This window comes from Takifugu flavidus, chromosome 1 (assembly GCF_003711565.1).
Source record: "Takifugu flavidus isolate HTHZ2018 chromosome 1, ASM371156v2, whole genome shotgun sequence".
NCBI classification, from domain to species: domain Eukaryota; kingdom Metazoa; phylum Chordata; class Actinopteri; order Tetraodontiformes; family Tetraodontidae; genus Takifugu; species Takifugu flavidus.
The window spans coordinates 15,049,595-15,066,476 of NC_079520.1; the positions used below are offsets into that span (position 1 = coordinate 15,049,595).

Consider the following 16,882-nt stretch of genomic DNA (forward strand, 5'->3'; position numbering starts at 1 on the left):
AGTCCTATAATCATAATTCTATAATGCCAACCTGAATATGGCTTGTTCAGCCATGTGCATGACGATCTACATGCTACTACTGCATTTTCAGCTTATGTTGAATTTTTGATGTAGGGTGTCACAGTGTGACTGGTCATCAACACGGGACTGCTGATGCACAGCTTTCCAGCTGAAGATGGAAATATTCTAAAGATATCCACAGGAAGAGATTTGTGTGTAAAGAATCTAAATTCATACTGCAGAAAAGGGGCATAAAAGTCAGTGAGTTTTGCAAATATTAAAGGAAATCACATCTTTGCACACAAAATAACAACAAAGAAGTCAAATTATTAGCATAGAAGTCGTGTTGAAGCAGGTCAAAGGCTGTGAGAGGCCTGTATTCCAGGTCAGGGCAGAAACAGAAGAGCTAAGGTCACGGAGCAGCCTCAGCAGAGCCACAACAGGCGCCAGCTTGGAAAAATGAAAACTAAAGATTAAAATCAGCAGGCCTGGACGGGGAAGTTATAGCAATTAAATGAAATGAAAGATTGAAATGAAACGATAATCAGGAGAGTGATTTAAAGGCTCGTTTGCTGTGACGGTGCATTCACAGGGCAGGTGAACGCTCCCAGAAGCAGGAAATTGCTGCTCAAGTACACAAATACAGGGGAACACTTCAGTCAGATATATCGCATACATTCCATTTATTAGTTTTAGGTTCCTAAACAAAAGGCCAAACTGTACCAGAGGGTTTAGTGTGGAGCCAAAAGCTGTGACTGAACTAGTTACTGCTTGTTCAACAACCCTGCTCTCACAGTAGCTCTTTGAGTCTTGGTGGTTCTTCAGTTCTGCCGATGTCAGCATTGTAAACAGTTGAGAAATGAGTACAGGCTGGACAGAGAAGCATTATTCTTCACTCTGAAGACAAAATGAGACTTAAGCAGTTCACCAAGATTTTTCTGTGCCCAAGACAAGTTGGAAACTCGAGCTTTGAGAGATCTTTTTGAGATTTTCTTTTTAAAAATCCAGTTGCTTGTGGCCTGAGAAGGCGAGAAGAGGAGACGACATAGAGTATCTCTGTCCTACTCTGGTATATATACTTTGTATATAGATTCCATCATTACTGGCATCCATCCTTCCATCAGTGGCCTTGGCTGTTAGCTTAGAAGAATCTACTCCTTCCGCGAATCTTGATTATCATATTCAGGTGGAGAGGGGGGAGCAGCAGCGAGAGCACATGTCTGTCCAAGGTTTGGCTAGTTTTTCCACACTTTAGACCAGACTGATGACAGCAACATGTTCACCACCACCAGGGGGAAATAACCCTGTTGATGACCCGTCTACAGCTTCTGGGATTCTAAGGAGTGGCCGAGAGCTCTGCAAGGAAGCAACGCTCTGAGTGAGCTGGTCCAGGGGCTCCTGCTGGTTTCACAGTGGTCTCACCTCATTCCGTTCAGATGGGTGAGGTGAGTTGGCCTCTGCCTGAGGACGATTCATCACTGTGCAGTGGAGGCCGAAGACTGACGGAACAGGGTGACCTCACCCTCTATAGCCTCCTAAAAAAACCTCACGTTCCCACTAGACTGTTTTTATCCTGCAAAGCTACGTAGGAGTGGGAACAACCATAATGGCCTTCCAACATGCCAATTAACTTAGCTGGATCCTTCCGCTCAGCACAAGGGCAGAACTTTATCTCCGCTCGCTCCATGTTTTCAATCAGATAGCAGGCCTGATTATTCAGTCCGGTACCTCCTCAAGCCACTGGACTAAACCTGGACTTGTTCTTGGATGTTGTGGGCCAGGACACAAATACAAGCATCTGTCACATTGACACAGCATTAGGAACATGGGGGACTATGACAGGAAGGGGGCGCTCAGCAGTAAATCCAGCTACGGAGGTCGGCTGTTCCTGTCGCAGCCTCCCGCTTTCTGCCTGAAACTGCACAGTTGTGTCCAATTCCTGCAGCCCTGCCTCCACAGCTTCACCTTAACAAAACAGGGGAGACCCAAAGGTTCAGCTAGGACAACAAAGTGAAAACAGATAGTAAGATAAACAGCTCTCCACCAAGACTTCCTCCCTCAGAAACCAACTGCTGCTTTGCTTTGAGGAACAAAAACAGCTAACAGGAATCTACCTTGTGCTGCCGAAATAAAACAAACAAACAAACAACAAAAACACCTCTCTGCTTTTCCGTACCAGCAGTCCCTGCCAACAACCCCAGACTGGGGCAAAGAGGGGAGGAGGTGGGCGTCACTCTCTAAAAAGTGGTGTACAATATAAACACACTAGCCATAAAATGCCACCCTGGGAATTTTACCCAGGGAAATGATGCAAGGGAGGCACTCAGGCCCATTCTACTGAACAGTGAGATACATTCAAACAATAACTTATTTCAAATGTATTTAAATGGAAGACAACACAGTAGCTCTTACACAAGAAGTGTGAGGAGAGGTGATCCAGTCTTACTGAGGCATACAAGTGTGGAAATGGTTTAAAATAATACTAAACAATACGTCAAACCTGTCACTAGTGACGCTCGCACACACTCTGTGATTGGAGAACCCATGACCAGCAGATACACAGCACCACCATCGCCAACTGGGGAGGGAAGGAATTAAGTAGTGGGACGCTCTCAAGCCAAACAGGACCAGAAAGTTTAGATAGCAGCTGGTTTTTAAAAGGGACTAATTCACTAATAAAGTTGCCCAACTAACTCAAATTTGGGAAAGGTTTTTTTAAACACTAAAAAGGTTACTTAGAAAAGTACCATATGGCACTAGCAATGTCTGTATTTCACATAGTTTATCCTTTAGAAAAGCTACAGGCATACGTGCATGCATCCAAAGCTGGACAGGACTTCCACTGGTGGACATCGTTCACTATTACCTATGTAGTGCACTATTTAGGGAGGTCCCACGTTGTATGGCTGCCTGACAAACAGACTGGGGAACTCATTCATCCCCCGAGCCATCAGACTGTTCAACTCCTCACAGGGGGGGAGGAGGGCCAGCAGAAGGACTGGAACATTTTTATAGGTTTATATTTATATTCATATTCTATTTTTAATTTATTCTATTTTATTTCTTATTTTATTCTATTTTTATTATCTTTAATAGGTTTAATGGGGTGTAATGGTGGTGGGAAATTTTGTACAGTGCTGTACGTTTCTTTGGAGATGCTAATTTCCCTGATGGACACCCCCTAAAGGGATCAATAAAGTACTCTTGAATCTTGAATCTTGAATCTTGAATCTTGAATGTTAAGTGAGGATTCCTGTGCCCTTTTCAGGGCACTCATTGTATCCCATAATGATGCAACAACTGATGCTCCCCTGCAAAGTAATATAATTGCATCATTCTTTAGGCTTGCACAAGAGAAGCTCGATGTTTCATAAATGATCAATTATTCATTACCAAGTTAATTATTAAGGGCATAAAATTGCATCAACAAAGAAATATTGAGTATTTTAATCAGTCACATCCCAATTTTTTCGAGCTGGTAAGCACTCATTATGTAATGATGCAAAGGATTTCAGTTTATCACTGAGTCAACTAAATAGTCCACTCGGCCCAGCTCCATATATAGAGCAGAGCCTTTGCCCAAATAAGGTTTGCATTGTGGGAATTGCTCACTGGAAATATTTCCAATGGATGTCTCTCTGTGTTTCCTGTTGTCTCCGTTATAAAGTGCAGCTTTTTCAGCGAGTCTGTTGGGGTTCCATTTCCCTTTCCATGACCCTTTCAGCACCTTGTATGGCTGAGAGCCACCAGGTTATCTTAATAACACCACCCGTTACCTTCATGCACCCAGCAGGACATTTTACCTACGCAGTCATTAGTTATTCATAGCGTGAGTTTAATGATCAAAGTAACTTCTTTCATCATTGGAAATACTGTTGAGTTTTAGGTTTGTCTGTTACAGGAAGAGAGGATGAGCTTTCTCCAAAGAAAAAAATACACAGTGTTCAGTGTTAAATAACAATAACTTCAAGATTTTTCCATCAAAAACCCAGTTTTATATTTTCTGTTTGTTGTTTAGTGTTTGGATCCATTCGTGGTTTGAGGTTTGAAGCTCCTCAGTTGTTCCAGAAAACCATGGTTGGGTGCTGAGGCTGGATGAGCTGATTTCACTAATGAAAGGGCACCATCAAATGACTGACCATCACATGACATCAAGTAGCCAATGACCACAGCCGGTGCCCGGGACACGCCGGCGTTGCAGTGGACCAACACAATGCCTTTCTGTGACGGGGACAGGAAAAACAAAAGTTTCAAAAATGTCATTTCCATAATACATCCTCATATTTTCATTATATGTCAGCAGGTTTGTTCCCACTAGAATTTCTAAACCAAAAAGACAGCGTTGCCATACACTCCATTTAAAGGTCATTACCAACCAGATGGACTTCTGGCGAATCATCAGCTTGATTATGGATGCTTCCAGTAATCATACACCCCTAATGACTGCTTAATGACAGTCTGCCTTTGTCTGCCTCTCTCTCCATTTCTTTGTGTGCGTGGTTGCGCTCGTGCACGTGCGTGTGTGTGTGTGGTGTCATGTTAAGGTGAGCTACTAAAAGGTTGTATGACACCGAACCTGTATTCACATTCATAAAACATGAACAAAAGTGTCCATCTATTTTTGATGAGCAGAAGGGAAGAGAGGTTGGTTATGTCGGTGTCGTCAGTGACGCGTGTATATGCAACAAGCTACTTGAGGTATATGTTAATGTTTCTGTTCCTGGGCTTTAACCACAACCTTCGGTGGAAACCTCAACACTTGTGAGTTGTAGGAGAATGTTCAGACAAAGCTGTGTGTCTGACCGACTCCCCAACTCTGTTCAGAATAACGAGGAGAGCTCTTTTCAGAGAGGCTTGTGTAAGCTAGAATGGCGACTGAGGTCCCAGGAAGCCACTGCAAGAACTCAGAAGATAACACTGGGATTTCCCACAATGCACTTTGCATTTAAGGAAGGGACTGATTAAATACATCGGTTATGTGTCGACACTACTCTGGTTTAGCACCAAAAAAGGTCACCAGTTGTGGATCCTTTAGAAGAATCACAGATTAGAGAATTTTTGGCCATGTTTAGAGAAACACTTAAACACTTCACAGCAGCCTTGATAGATACATGGAGCTAAATTCAGAGCCATCCTGGAGGAAAACCAGCTGCAAAGGACTTGAGTGGAGGTTCACCTTCAACAGGACATTGCACATTTATTGTGTGCCAAATCATAAATCAAAATCCAAGAATCCTTTCACAGTCCTTGATATTTCACTTATGAATGTGCTACCTCACTGTGAGCCTGCTGGATGAATGCGCAACATTCCTGGAGGTGACAGAGCAAATCCACGTCGGGGTGATCCTGAATACTGACGGTTTTATACACGAAGAGCTCGGGAAAGACATTTTCCACCCCGAAGGCCACATTCAGGATGTGAGACACCTAAAAAAGAGGGAGAAGAGAGCAGAAGAGCAAGCAGAAGAGCATGTGCTTTACACAACCACTGTTTGGAGAGACCTCAAAATGAAGTGGCTGAGGATGAGGAATGGCCATGGTTCTATTTGAGAATCACCGGGACGACAGGACTGTTGTGAAGTGGACAACACAAGCTGCCTGTAAGCCCTGAAAAATGTGACTGTGCTTCCACCGAAGTCAGTTTTTAGGGTGTATTACTGTAGGGGAGAAGGTTATGGGATGTCCTGGGATGGACAGGACAGCAGGGAGAATAACTTCAACCTTAAAATAAAAAGCTGGTCTCTCCTCATGAGAGATTAAATGTGGCATTTTAATGAATTCTGGTGTCAGCTAAGAAGCATCTGACTCAAAACCCAAAATCTCTCTTCACAATTGAGCCACTTTATAGGTTGTTTTAAGTGATTGTGAACACAAACACAACGCTCTGAACACACACCACAGCCAGCCGGCCGCTCCCCTTCACCAGCGTGTAACCTAACTGGGGCAGAACCCTGGTCCTGCCCTCTGACTGGTTGGAACACTGTTGTGTTTTGGGAAACAGGTAGGGTCACATCAGTTTATGCATGTTTCTCAGAACCTTCCTGGTTGGCCGGCTAGTTGGCTGAGAGTGAGCGGAGTTATTCACTGTCCTCTCATGAGACAAGCTGCGGACACTTTGTGAGGAAAGACCTCCTGTTAGGGAACAATCGCTATTTGCTCAGAATCACTGATACAACCTTTAAGGTGGTTAAAACCATGAGCATCTGCCATGTCCAGCAAAGGATGTTGGATGAGATTGTACACTGATTTCCATCAAAACAGCTTACCTTGTGTTTTCTCAAAGTTCCAAAGTCATGCGCGGCATCTTGAGAACCTGCACACACACACACACACACACACACACACACACACACACACACACACACACACACACACACACACAAATAATTACCACTAGTTTTGGCACCATACGCAGTCACAGTCACAGAGTCATTAAAGTACCAAGTTCTCATCTATCCTTCCCTACATTACTGCTCATGTTACACTCTGTTCTAGACCAGGAGAAGCACAAAATAAAGGACAAATCACATTGGAGCCGTGTTTGTGTATGTATATATGGGTTTGTTTTAATAATATGTGTATATTGCATACATATGTTTCTCATTATATATTTTTTCTTGTCCTTAATTATTGATATTTTTATTGCACTCACAAATTCTAGAGAGTTCTAGGGAGTTCCCATTGTACATGTGCAATGACAGTAAAATTTAGAAATTTACAAGTTTTAGGTTATAAAATTTACTGATGTTTTGGTATGTATAATTTTCTAACGAGCAATAGTTTGGCTTTGACTGTAACATATATAAGTAGAATAAATAGAAAGACAGTAATTAATATGAGTCATTATTCCAGGTAAGATAATCATAGTCATGATAGAGATATAAATACAAATACAGCATGTATGGTCACATGCCATCAGCTTATTGTGTCTCACCAAGAAGGAGGTATGGCAGCACAGTTCCGACCTGCAGCTCCCAGGAGGTGTCGAGGACGTAACCCAGCATTTTCTCAGTGTGAGTAGGGTCTTCTACCACGGTGATGGTGGAGCCCTTCCAGGTCTCAATGATGCGACGACCGCTCAGTGTTGTCACCCGTGTGCACTGCTTCCTGAGACGTGCTCGGGAAAAACTCTGAATCTCTTGAGTCAAAGACTGCATGACCGGGCTGGATGCAACTATGTGTGCAGCGACGTCGACTTACAGGTCCACAAGAAAGTGAGTCTGGAGAGCAAATTAAAACAGGTTGTTAAATAATGATTACTGTGTGTGTGTGTGTGTGTGTGTGTGTGTGTGTGTGTGTGTGTGTGTGTGTGTGTCTGTGTGTACTTACATGTAACTGAATGTCCCTTTTATCTGATTAGTGCTATACTATATTTAATGATGTGAATATAAATATCATGTATAGAATTTATTGTCTTTCTATTCTGTTATAGCTTCACAAAATACTCACAATTGAAAATGGATGGCTACTTTTAAATGGCAAGTGTACTTTGATGCAGCAAAGGCCAAATTAGCTCATATAGCAATTACAATTATTTTTATACCATGAATAGAATTTAGTTTGATAAGAGATATACAAAACCTGGTCCGACAGATCTTCAGGAGGTCGACAGAGCAAATTGTTCCGGCGGTGCTAGTGCGAGATTATCCACTTCCGATAACATGGAAATTATGAGGTTTGGGTAGCATAAAAGACACACATCCTACACCAGGTCAGATCATATCCATGTCTTCCAGTCCTTCTGTCTGATCCAGTTCACAGCTCTGTAGGTTGTGACAGGAAAGGATATGGGCACTGTAACATGACACCTGCCCATCTGTCAGTCTCTTATACACACTAATCAATTAATTATGCCTATGTTCTCCCAACCACACACACCGGTCAAATAAAGATCACTTGAAACACTCTTTTTTTTCTTAAATGTTAGGGTATAAAATACCAACCTAGCCTCAGATAAAAAGTTTAAAGTGGTGTGCATGTACGGGGATTTCCCTGCATGGACCACAAGATGGCGCCACATTTTCCTTAACCAGCTGCAACCTTGGAGAACAAAAGGCCTCAACCATCACAGGGAAGCCAATATTTCTATTGTCATTGCACAACATTATGAAACATTATGGTCTTTGCACTTTGTTTTTCATAGTTGTTTATACCTCGTACTGAAAGCAGATGTCTAATATGGCCAATGTCATCCAGCAGACATGACAAACCACTTTTGGAATTAATATTCTTCCACAGTTAAGTGGGCATCTATTGCAGTACTGCGGGGCTGGCGGTGTTAAGAAAAATGTCTGCAAAAAGCATAAAGGAAGAAGGCGAGAGGGGGAGAGAGAGCGAGAGCGAGAGCGAGAGAGAGAGAGAGAGAGGAGAGAGAGAGAGAGAGAGAGAGAGAGTTTCCCCACTTTTTCCTCTCTGTTTTCTTTTCTTAAATGAATCCCTAAAACATTTGGCAGAAAGGTCTTATTACACGCATGTAGGTACACATGCACACACAGGTAAGTACTATTATGGCAGCTTTGCAATCTGAAGAATCCCAATGTGTGTGTGTGTGTGTGTGTGTGTGTGTGTGTGTGTGTGTGTTCGTGATAAGGCAAATATTTGAGGATTTCATGTAAGAAAGAAAGGAAGAAAGAAAGAATGAAGAATTTTTCAGTGTGTGTGTGCATGACTGTGCGTCTGTGCCTGTGTGGGTGTGACAGCTTTAATGGTTGTCAGATGTTGAGGGAACTTTCCTTGTTGGGTCCATGGTGCAAAGTTAGCACTTGCCTCACAGCATAAAATGTCTCAGAGTTTGGGGTTTTCAGGGCCTTGGGGGGGGGGTAAGGCGCTGGGCTCTGTCGGTGCTGGCGTTTTCGGGTTGTTTGCAGGCTCTAAATGGCTACAAGTTACGAGTGACTGATGGAGGATCAGGAAGAAGTTGTGTTAACAACATGGATTAACACTGAACATATTTCAAGTTTCAACCTTAAAAATAAAAAACCCCAATAAAAACTTTAAATTATTGACTAATCAGACCGCATTAAACTGCTGAATAATATGACAAAGACCAAAAATGTAGTGAACTGTCCCAGTGGGTGGTAAGTGGATTTAAGGATGTTGATTTTTCATTTTAAGGGACTCATCCTCTCATCACAGGAAAAAGTGGGGAGAAAGGAGGAAAAAGAGGCAGAGAGAGAGAGAGAGAGAGAGAGAGAGAGAGAGAGAGAAGAGAGAGAGAGAGAGAGAGAAGGAAACGCGGATAAGTCAGAGAGGTGGCGAAAGGAAGCAGAGGAGGGGAGTTGGGGTAAAAGTGAATTAAAAAAAATCAGCCTCCTTCTCCTCTGTCCTACAGCTGCAGCCTGGAATGTAGCTGCCGAAAAGCCGCAGTCAGCAGGAGAAGGAAAAAAAGCGCGTCGGAATTCGGCTTCGGGTCCCTCCGTGAGTGACCTCGACTTTGCTCCGCGTCGCTGTAGCGTCCCACCCTGCGGCGGCGACATGCTCTCCGCGGGTCTCTCGGTGTCCCTCCTGGTCGTGTCCTGCGCGCTGTGGCCTCCTGCGGTCCGGGCGGCGTCCTGTGAGACGGTGCGGATTCCGCTGTGCCGGTCCATGCCGTGGAACATGACCAAGATGCCGAACCACCTCCATCACAGCACGCAGGACAACGCGGTGCTGGCCATCGAACAGTTCGAGGGGCTCCTCGGTGAGACGCACTCCGTCACTTCCAATGAGAAGAGTTAACCCGCTGCTGCTTTCAAACTTTACCGAGTTTAAAACAGACCGACACGGATAAGTTACCCGCTCCCATCAGACCTCCGTGGAGCCCTTTTGAAACTAGATCTAACCTTTATTTATTACGCAAGGAACAAATACAGACATGCAGAAATCTATTGGTTTCTTGTTATCCACAATATATGTTTGGAATTTTAAGATAATGCAATTTGTTCACTGACAAGATATTATTCTTGTTATTATTTTCTTGACATTATTATCGAGTCTGTCAATGACTTTCAAACAATAGAGTAAATGATAGTCAACAATTGATTAATAACTCAGGACAGTGATTCTAATGTTTGACCCTTGTGAGTGAACATATTGGCCCCTGATTTTCATGCACCGTGGACAGAATTATGATTTCTCTTATCCAGTGGGACGTTTGAAGCATGTCAGATCTTTTTTTACATTGTTTAAAATAACAGATGAGAAAAGGGCCCACAGCAAATCTTTGGTGGCCACCCTGCATATTTGGTGCTGGTCTCACTCCTTTGGCCACGATCACAGCTTGTAAACACTTTTGTGGACTTAAGGCCAAGAGTCTTTTAGTTGGTTCTTTGGGGGATTTTTGCAAATTCTTCCCTGCAAAAATCTTCCAGTTCCATGAGATTTCTGGGCCATCTTGCACGCAGTGCTCTCTTGAGAACTAGCCACAGGCTTTCAATGATGTTTAGGTCAGGAAACTGTGAAGGTCATGCCAAAGCCTTCATCTTATGCCTTCTGTGGTATTCCATGATGGATCCACTCCCCACGCTAGACAGTGGTGCGAACTTTTCATGGAATTCTCTCATTAGTCTCATCAGGACTTGTTTACAGATTGAATCAGGCTTTTCTAGATGTTCTTTTTCACACTGGATTCTGTGCTGAGGACACAGGAGGGGTTTTCTCCTGAGGACTCTTCCATGAAGGCCATATTTGTGCAGGTGTTGTGAACAGTTGAACAGTGAAGCTGCAGTGAACTCCAGACGCTGTCAAATCTTCCTGGAGGTCTTTTGCAGTCACACAGGCTCTGACTTGTTTTCCTGGTGATCCTATGAAAACGTTCTCTCTGGTATCTTTCTCGATTCTCCAGACCAAGATTAGAGGAGTCTGGATATATAGAAAGCTTTAGAATTAGCATCATCTGTCATTTCTAATGATGCTGGTCAACAAGCCGTGACCCTGGCAGGCTAATAAAGGTCTGATGCCTCACTCAAAGTTATCTGAAAGCTCCAATCTCCTGTGGTTCTTATCCTTTTACAGGGTGCTGCTTTCCCCTTTTTTTCACTCTCAGTTTGTACAAAACAAAAATAAAACATTGATATTAAACACTGAAAAATTATCACAATGATGTTTACCTTTATGTTTTAGTGTCCAATGTAGTACCAAGCATTCCTGTCAGATTTTTCACTCCTTTTAATGATCATAATTGGCCCTTTTCCAGGTGGAGAGTTTCATTTTCTAGGTCTAGGTGTTCCTTTGAGAATCTAAAGACAGATGGAGGCATGTCAAAGATGTTCCGTAGCTGTAGAAAATCCAAATCCTCTATGAACATTCGTAGTCGTAGCGATGGTTCAGTTAACAGCCTTTTTCTCTGCTTGTTCAGGCACCGGCTGCAGCCCAGATTTGCTCTTCTTCCTCTGCGCCATGTATGCTCCAATCTGCACAATTGACTTTCAGCATGAGCCCATTAAACCATGCAAGGCCGTGTGCGAGCGGGCCAAGTCAGGCTGCGAGCCGGTGATGATCCGTTACAATCACAGCTGGCCCGACAGCCTGTCCTGCAGCGAGCTGCCGCTCTACGAACGTGGCGTGTGCATTTCACCCGAAGCCATCGTCAAAGCCGAAGGTCCAGGTAAAACCAAACCTCATGAACCTTTTTGGATTCTGCTGTCTTGAATTAGTCTTTATTCTGTTTGCGAGAAAATAACCGAAGCCTGAGAGAGTTTGGCAGAAGGTGGGATTTCTTTTTCATTTAAAGCCCTATAAGAACCTGTGACGAGGTCTTCCAGGTTCAGAAAGATCTGATGTGTACAAAGAAACATTTGTGTGGCCCAGATCAGCGTCGGGTATTATACTCACGATATTTGCTGAGTTAAGTTTGGCTTTGGTAAGTTTGTCTTGCTGCCATTCCGAGCACCTGAGAGGGGGTGGTGCTTGAACTATTGCACTCTTTATAATTTACATATGCTGGATGGCATCAAAGCCATGGGACACACTGTTACTACAAACATGACTAACGGGAACAGGCTGCCGCCCATGCCTGTGTAAGAGAATTGCTGTACTCCAGTACATGTACATGTCTGAGAGGGTGCTCCTTTTTTACATTACAGAATTACGTAATGTCATTGACACCCCCCCCCCCTCCTCCCTCTTCTGTGCTTCTTGACTTAACGCTCTTACCAGCTTACCTTAACTCCTTCTCCCACAGGCTCTTTTATGATGGATTCATAACAAAAAAATAACATAAGCTGTAGCTGACCTGCGATGGGCTGGTGACTTGTCCACCGTGTACGCCGCCTCCCATGCTGGGGTAGCTGGGTTAGGCTCCAGCCTACACCCTGCCCCCACTAAGGGTCCAAGCGGTACATGATGGCTGGATGAAAGTGCAGCATATTGAAGCGGAGATGTCAGATGGAATGCTTTTTGAACTGTTTTGTTCACTATTTTGAGCCTACCATGCAACAAAAGGCACGCACAGTCAAGAGAACACTGAATTCTTGGGTCAGAACGTGTTTGACACGCCATCATAGGATTTTTCCTCATCAACTACAAACATCAGGAAGCGGTTTTCCAGCTTTTGCTGAGCTATCTTATTTCATCTTTTCCATCTCTGCTCCCTTTCCCTCAGATAGCATGAGTCATTTCACCTCCAAATTCTCTCCCACTGGCTTTCTCAAAGGGCTCCTTCATACATACTGTCCCACTCATTTTTCACTTCATAAAACCCTCCCTGTCCTCTGATTCTTTAAACAGGCCTCGGTCAGTGAGGTCCTAGAGAAAAAGAAAAACATAATTTCACTCCCCTTAACCCCCATAACTATACACCCACGCATCTCTTGGGTTGCCCAAAGCTCAGCAGGGTTGTGGGAAAGTTTCTTGCAATTCGCTGGATTGCTAAAACCCAGTCGGGGTAGATTGCTCAATTATGTTTGAGTCATATTCAATGGCAGCCCAGTCTGTCCCAGTCTGAAAGCTGCAGTTATGGAGTCTGGCTACAGTCCTGTGTTTGCTTTCATTGAGACATTTTTTGACAATCTCACTGCCTAAAAAGAATTGCTCTTGCAGTTAAAGAGTAAAAAGGGTCCTCGCTTATGTCTTTAACTCGAGCAAAGGACCCCCACCAAAAACTAGACAGCAGGCTAGTGAGTTCATCTTAGTGTTTCTAAGTTGGTGGTTGCTGAGCCAGGAACAAGGAACATGGAGCGAGTCCTCTGCCGAGAGTCTTTTGGCTTACTATTATCAGGGAAGGGAGGTGGGAAGCTGGACAAAGAAGATGTTTCCTTTAGATCTCATCCAGCCAGAAAAATAAAGATTGTACTTAAGTTCAGTTTATAATATGTAATTTTTTTTATAAGCCATTATTGACACCGGTAATTGTTTGACAACTTTCTTCACCCTTTCTTTTCCTTTCCCTTGGGCCGTGGCTGTGATGGTCCCTCCTGTTTGTCCTAATCCCTGATGCAGTAGAGCCATAGACCTGAGTGTCACCAAAATAAAACACATCATTTCACTTTGACTGATGTAGATGTGGCTGATTGCAATTAATCAGTTTCATCATGATTGAAATTGTGTGTAATGGTGTCAACTTCTTTCCCTTTGAATATTGCACAGCATCAACAAAGATATAAAGTTGCTCTGTTTTTAATATTTTATTTCCTGGTACCGCTCCATATCTGTAGACCAGTACTACCAGGACCCAGCCAGGTGTAACCCAGGTAAGGCTACCTTCGCTGCACCTATGCTATAGATATTTAAATCCATCAGATTGTACATTGATAAATAAATAATGCTTAATAAATTCTGTTTATCATGTTGCTCTTCCTCCAGAATCCAGTCCAGATTTTCCAATGGACCTGAACAATCTCCACTGCAGGGGGCCCAATGGAGGTAAGGATCCACTGCTCAAAAGGATCTTTAATGGAGGTGGAGCCAGGAGATGCGACTTTAAACTGCATGTTTTAATGTCTGTAGATCGCTGTAGATGTAAGACGGTAAAAATGACTTCAAGAAACTACGTGAGGAACAACTACAACTATGGTAAGTCACCTGTCATCAGTGTTTAAATAAAGCAGGAAAAGATACATAAAGAACATAAAGATACACATTCAATCACTGAGGGGGAGGCGAGGGGTGATCCCAAGATCTAGTCAGTGAGTCCCTAAAAATGGAGGTATTCTGAATATGATTGATTGAATTCCTTTAGGGGGAACTCCATCATAACGACTGAATGTCTAAACTTCAGTAACATTTATTCCTTCTAGGAAGAGTTATTCTCTAAATAAATATAGACCTCCCGTGTGTGTATGACAACTTTTAATCAACCCCCAGCCCCATTTGTTTTTTCTTTTTTTCTTAAATATCACCTATTTTCCTGAATAGGAATTTTAACAAGACTTTTTCAAGAATGACTCTTCTGAACGTTGGACATTCATCAGAAGCTTTGATGTAGCCTGTGACAACAGGAGAACGCTGTGTCATAAGGGGAAAATAAATGTTTTATAACAAGATCAAAAAATAAAACTGCCTGTACCGGTGTCGACCCTCTCAGTGATCCGAGCCAGAGTGAAGGAGGTGAGGAATCGCGGTCTGGAGCCCACAGCTGTTGTGGATGTGAAGGAGGTGCTCAAGTCTTCGCTGGTGAACATTCCTAAAGAAACACACACCCTCTACTACTCTTCCTCCTGCCTGTGTCCTCCTCTGGCCATAGGGGAAGAATATCTCATCATGGGCTATGAGCACGAGGAGACGTCCAGGTAGGAGCAGCATGATGCGACAAAGGATGGAGAGTTTTATTCATATCAACGTCTCCTCCTGGAAACTTTACTGTTCTTGGTTCTAGGCTGCTTCTGATTGATGGCTCCATCGCTCAGAAGTGGAAAGACAAAATGAACAGAAAGATTAAGGTGAGAATCAAATATAGTACAAACACACTATAATTGTGTAGCTGACTTAAGGAACTTTCAAAAGTACGACAGTGGTGCGAAATTATCTTCAGCTATTCCAATGATTTGGACAAGTTTCCACATTACTGTGAAAGCCATTGTAATGTTTTATAAGAGGAGGTTGAAATACAGGAATATATTGTCCTTAATGATGAGCAGAATATTGACTGGCAGTAATTTCCTGCTCCGTTCATCAGCATAACTTCCTACAAATGAAATATAGTCTTGTTATTGTAATATTCTTAAACAACTGTGAGCATAAGTATTGTTAAGCATAATCGTAACTGAAGTTCAGGGTTATGTAGAACATGATGACCATGGCTATGAAGTTTTATCCTTTCCCTTCACCAAATATCTGCCTTTTTTGTCCAGAGGTGGGATCAGATCCTCCAGAAAAGAGGCCAATCATCTTCACGACAGAATCGTCACTGAGATCTGACACTGAGACCTGTGTGCACATGGCTGTGCATGTTGATATTGCACTATAACAGGCTGTTATAGCTGAATGTAGTTGACTTGTTTAACTTTGAAAACTGACTGGAGTTTGATTTCTGTCATTTTATTTTCTTTGCACAAACATTAATAACTTTCCTTTCTAGTGTGTTTATCAGCGTGTGTATCTATGTTGATGTTGGGTGTGTGTGTGTGTGCATGCATGTATGTGTCTGTGTGTGTGTTTTACACCTATGCCACTCATCCAAATAAGAGGTAAACTTTAAATACTGTAGTAATTAAACTATGCACAGAAATAAAGCGTTTTTTTCCTTTCCATTCTTCTTTGTCCTTTATATAACCTGAACATTGAACAATAAGGATGAAAAACTGTGAATATTATGGCATCAGTCTACACACAGGTATTCAGAGCCTTTGCTATCACACGTATACGTCGACTGGAGCCCAAAGATGGTTTATTCAAATGAACGGAGATTTGGAAAGACACACCTGGCTGCAGAAGGCGTCACAGCTGCCAATAAATCTAGTGCACTGAAGGTTCCCAAGAGCTCCTCCATCATTGCGCAATTCATGCAGATTTGGGAAGAAAGTGTAAAGCTATGCGCCAATGTGTCGGGCTGCCTGCGCTCCAGGGATCCTCATCATCTTCCAGGTCACGCTTCCCGTCAGCAACAATCTGGTAGGTAGGCGGGGATGAAGAGACGCTCTCAAGTTGATTTTCAGCTTTAAATACTTGCTGGGTTCTGTATATTTGGGGGGAGTGTACTTGTACTTGTACTGCAGGAATCTCCTACAGGTACCACTGGCAAGATGCTTCATGCTATTGGGCACTAATGTCACAAGAGCATTCTTTCCTTGAAAACTGAGTAAATCACAAAAAGATGTCCACGAAGGTTTTCATTTGTTCACCGTAATTCATAAAGACTTTTAATGTTTTTTACATTCTCACTTTATAAAATCTGGAGAAGACCTTGAAAATGGTGCGTGTCCTGCTTGTGCTCTCCAAACAGCTGATGTTTCTTGACCTTAGCCTGAGGACAAAACATTTAATACAGTGACTCAAAATATTTGAATACCCATGAATGAGTAATGGCTAAAGCTCAATAATTATACATGTCGACAGATAGTTGGACACATTAAGAGCTTGACTATTTTCTTCTTTGTGGGTCTCAGATTTAAATATATCGTCATTGTTCAATGGCTCTCTGCAATTTGCAGGAGTTGACCACCCTCTGCTGTTTAAGTGAGTGTGAATTTTATTTGCTCTTTCAAAAATATTCACATTTTTATCCAGATGAATAATAATAAAATAATTATTTGTAGACTAAAAGAGATTTGGCCTTAGTGAAAATAAGTTGTACTGGGAGATTTTACTCCTCTCCAACACCTTGAACAAAGGTTAATGGTAGCCTTTCTAGCTCCTTTACTTTTTAATGTTGTATGGCCCTGCTAGCCCCAGTCTATAGTCTATATTCCACGACAGACTATCTCTAAAGATGAACAAAGGATGTGCAGCACATGATTGAGACAGAATT

The 16,882-nt window shown here is 42.7% G+C and overlaps 2 protein-coding genes across 2 annotated transcripts; one reads left to right on the forward strand and one right to left on the reverse strand.

Annotated features, from left to right (window-relative positions):
- Nucleotides 1–3,814: 3,814 nt before the first annotated feature.
- On the reverse strand, nt 3,815–11,352 carry dusp19a (dual specificity phosphatase 19a). The gene is made up of 6 exons (XM_057037586.1): nt 11,088–11,352; nt 7,582–7,763; nt 6,935–7,220; nt 6,267–6,313; nt 5,275–5,427; nt 3,815–4,221 (listed from the first exon to the last, which is right to left on the reverse strand). Exons 3-6 carry the CDS (start codon nt 7,155–7,157, stop codon nt 4,015–4,017), a joined length of 630 nt encoding a protein of 209 aa, XP_056893566.1. The 5' UTR covers nt 7,158–7,220; nt 7,582–7,763; nt 11,088–11,352; the 3' UTR covers nt 3,815–4,014.
- Nucleotides 9,245–15,665, forward strand: frzb (frizzled related protein). Its single transcript, XM_057037573.1, has 8 exons — nt 9,245–9,679; nt 11,336–11,584; nt 13,632–13,667; nt 13,780–13,839; nt 13,924–13,989; nt 14,501–14,705; nt 14,792–14,855; nt 15,267–15,665. The coding sequence occupies exons 1-8, from the start codon at nt 9,475–9,477 to the stop codon at nt 15,324–15,326; spliced, it is 945 nt and encodes a 314-aa protein (XP_056893553.1). The 5' UTR covers nt 9,245–9,474; the 3' UTR covers nt 15,327–15,665.
- The last annotated feature ends 1,217 nt before the right edge of the window (nt 15,666–16,882 follow it).

What these genes read in the sequence shown, in the direction of transcription:
- dusp19a (XM_057037586.1), bottom strand. Translation starts at nt 7,157, where the DNA reads ATGCAGTCTTTGACTCAAGAGATTCAGAGTTTTTCCCGAGCACGTCTC. An exon ending in GCTGCCATACCTCCTTCTTG is followed by an intron (nt 6,314 to 6,934) that starts GTGAGACACAAT and finishes GTGTGTGTGCAG; the next exon opens with GTTCTCAAGATGCCGCGCAT. An exon ending in GAACTTTGAGAAAACACAAG is followed by an intron (nt 5,428 to 6,266) that starts GTAAGCTGTTTT and finishes CCTCTTTTTTAG; the next exon opens with GTGTCTCACATCCTGAATGT.
- frzb (XM_057037573.1), top strand. Translation starts at nt 9,475, where the DNA reads ATGCTCTCCGCGGGTCTCTCGGTGTCCCTCCTGGTCGTGTCCTGCGCG. An exon ending in GAGGAACAACTACAACTATG is followed by an intron (nt 13,990 to 14,500) that starts GTAAGTCACCTG and finishes CGACCCTCTCAG; the next exon opens with TGATCCGAGCCAGAGTGAAG. An exon ending in GAGCACGAGGAGACGTCCAG is followed by an intron (nt 14,706 to 14,791) that starts GTAGGAGCAGCA and finishes TCTTGGTTCTAG; the next exon opens with GCTGCTTCTGATTGATGGCT.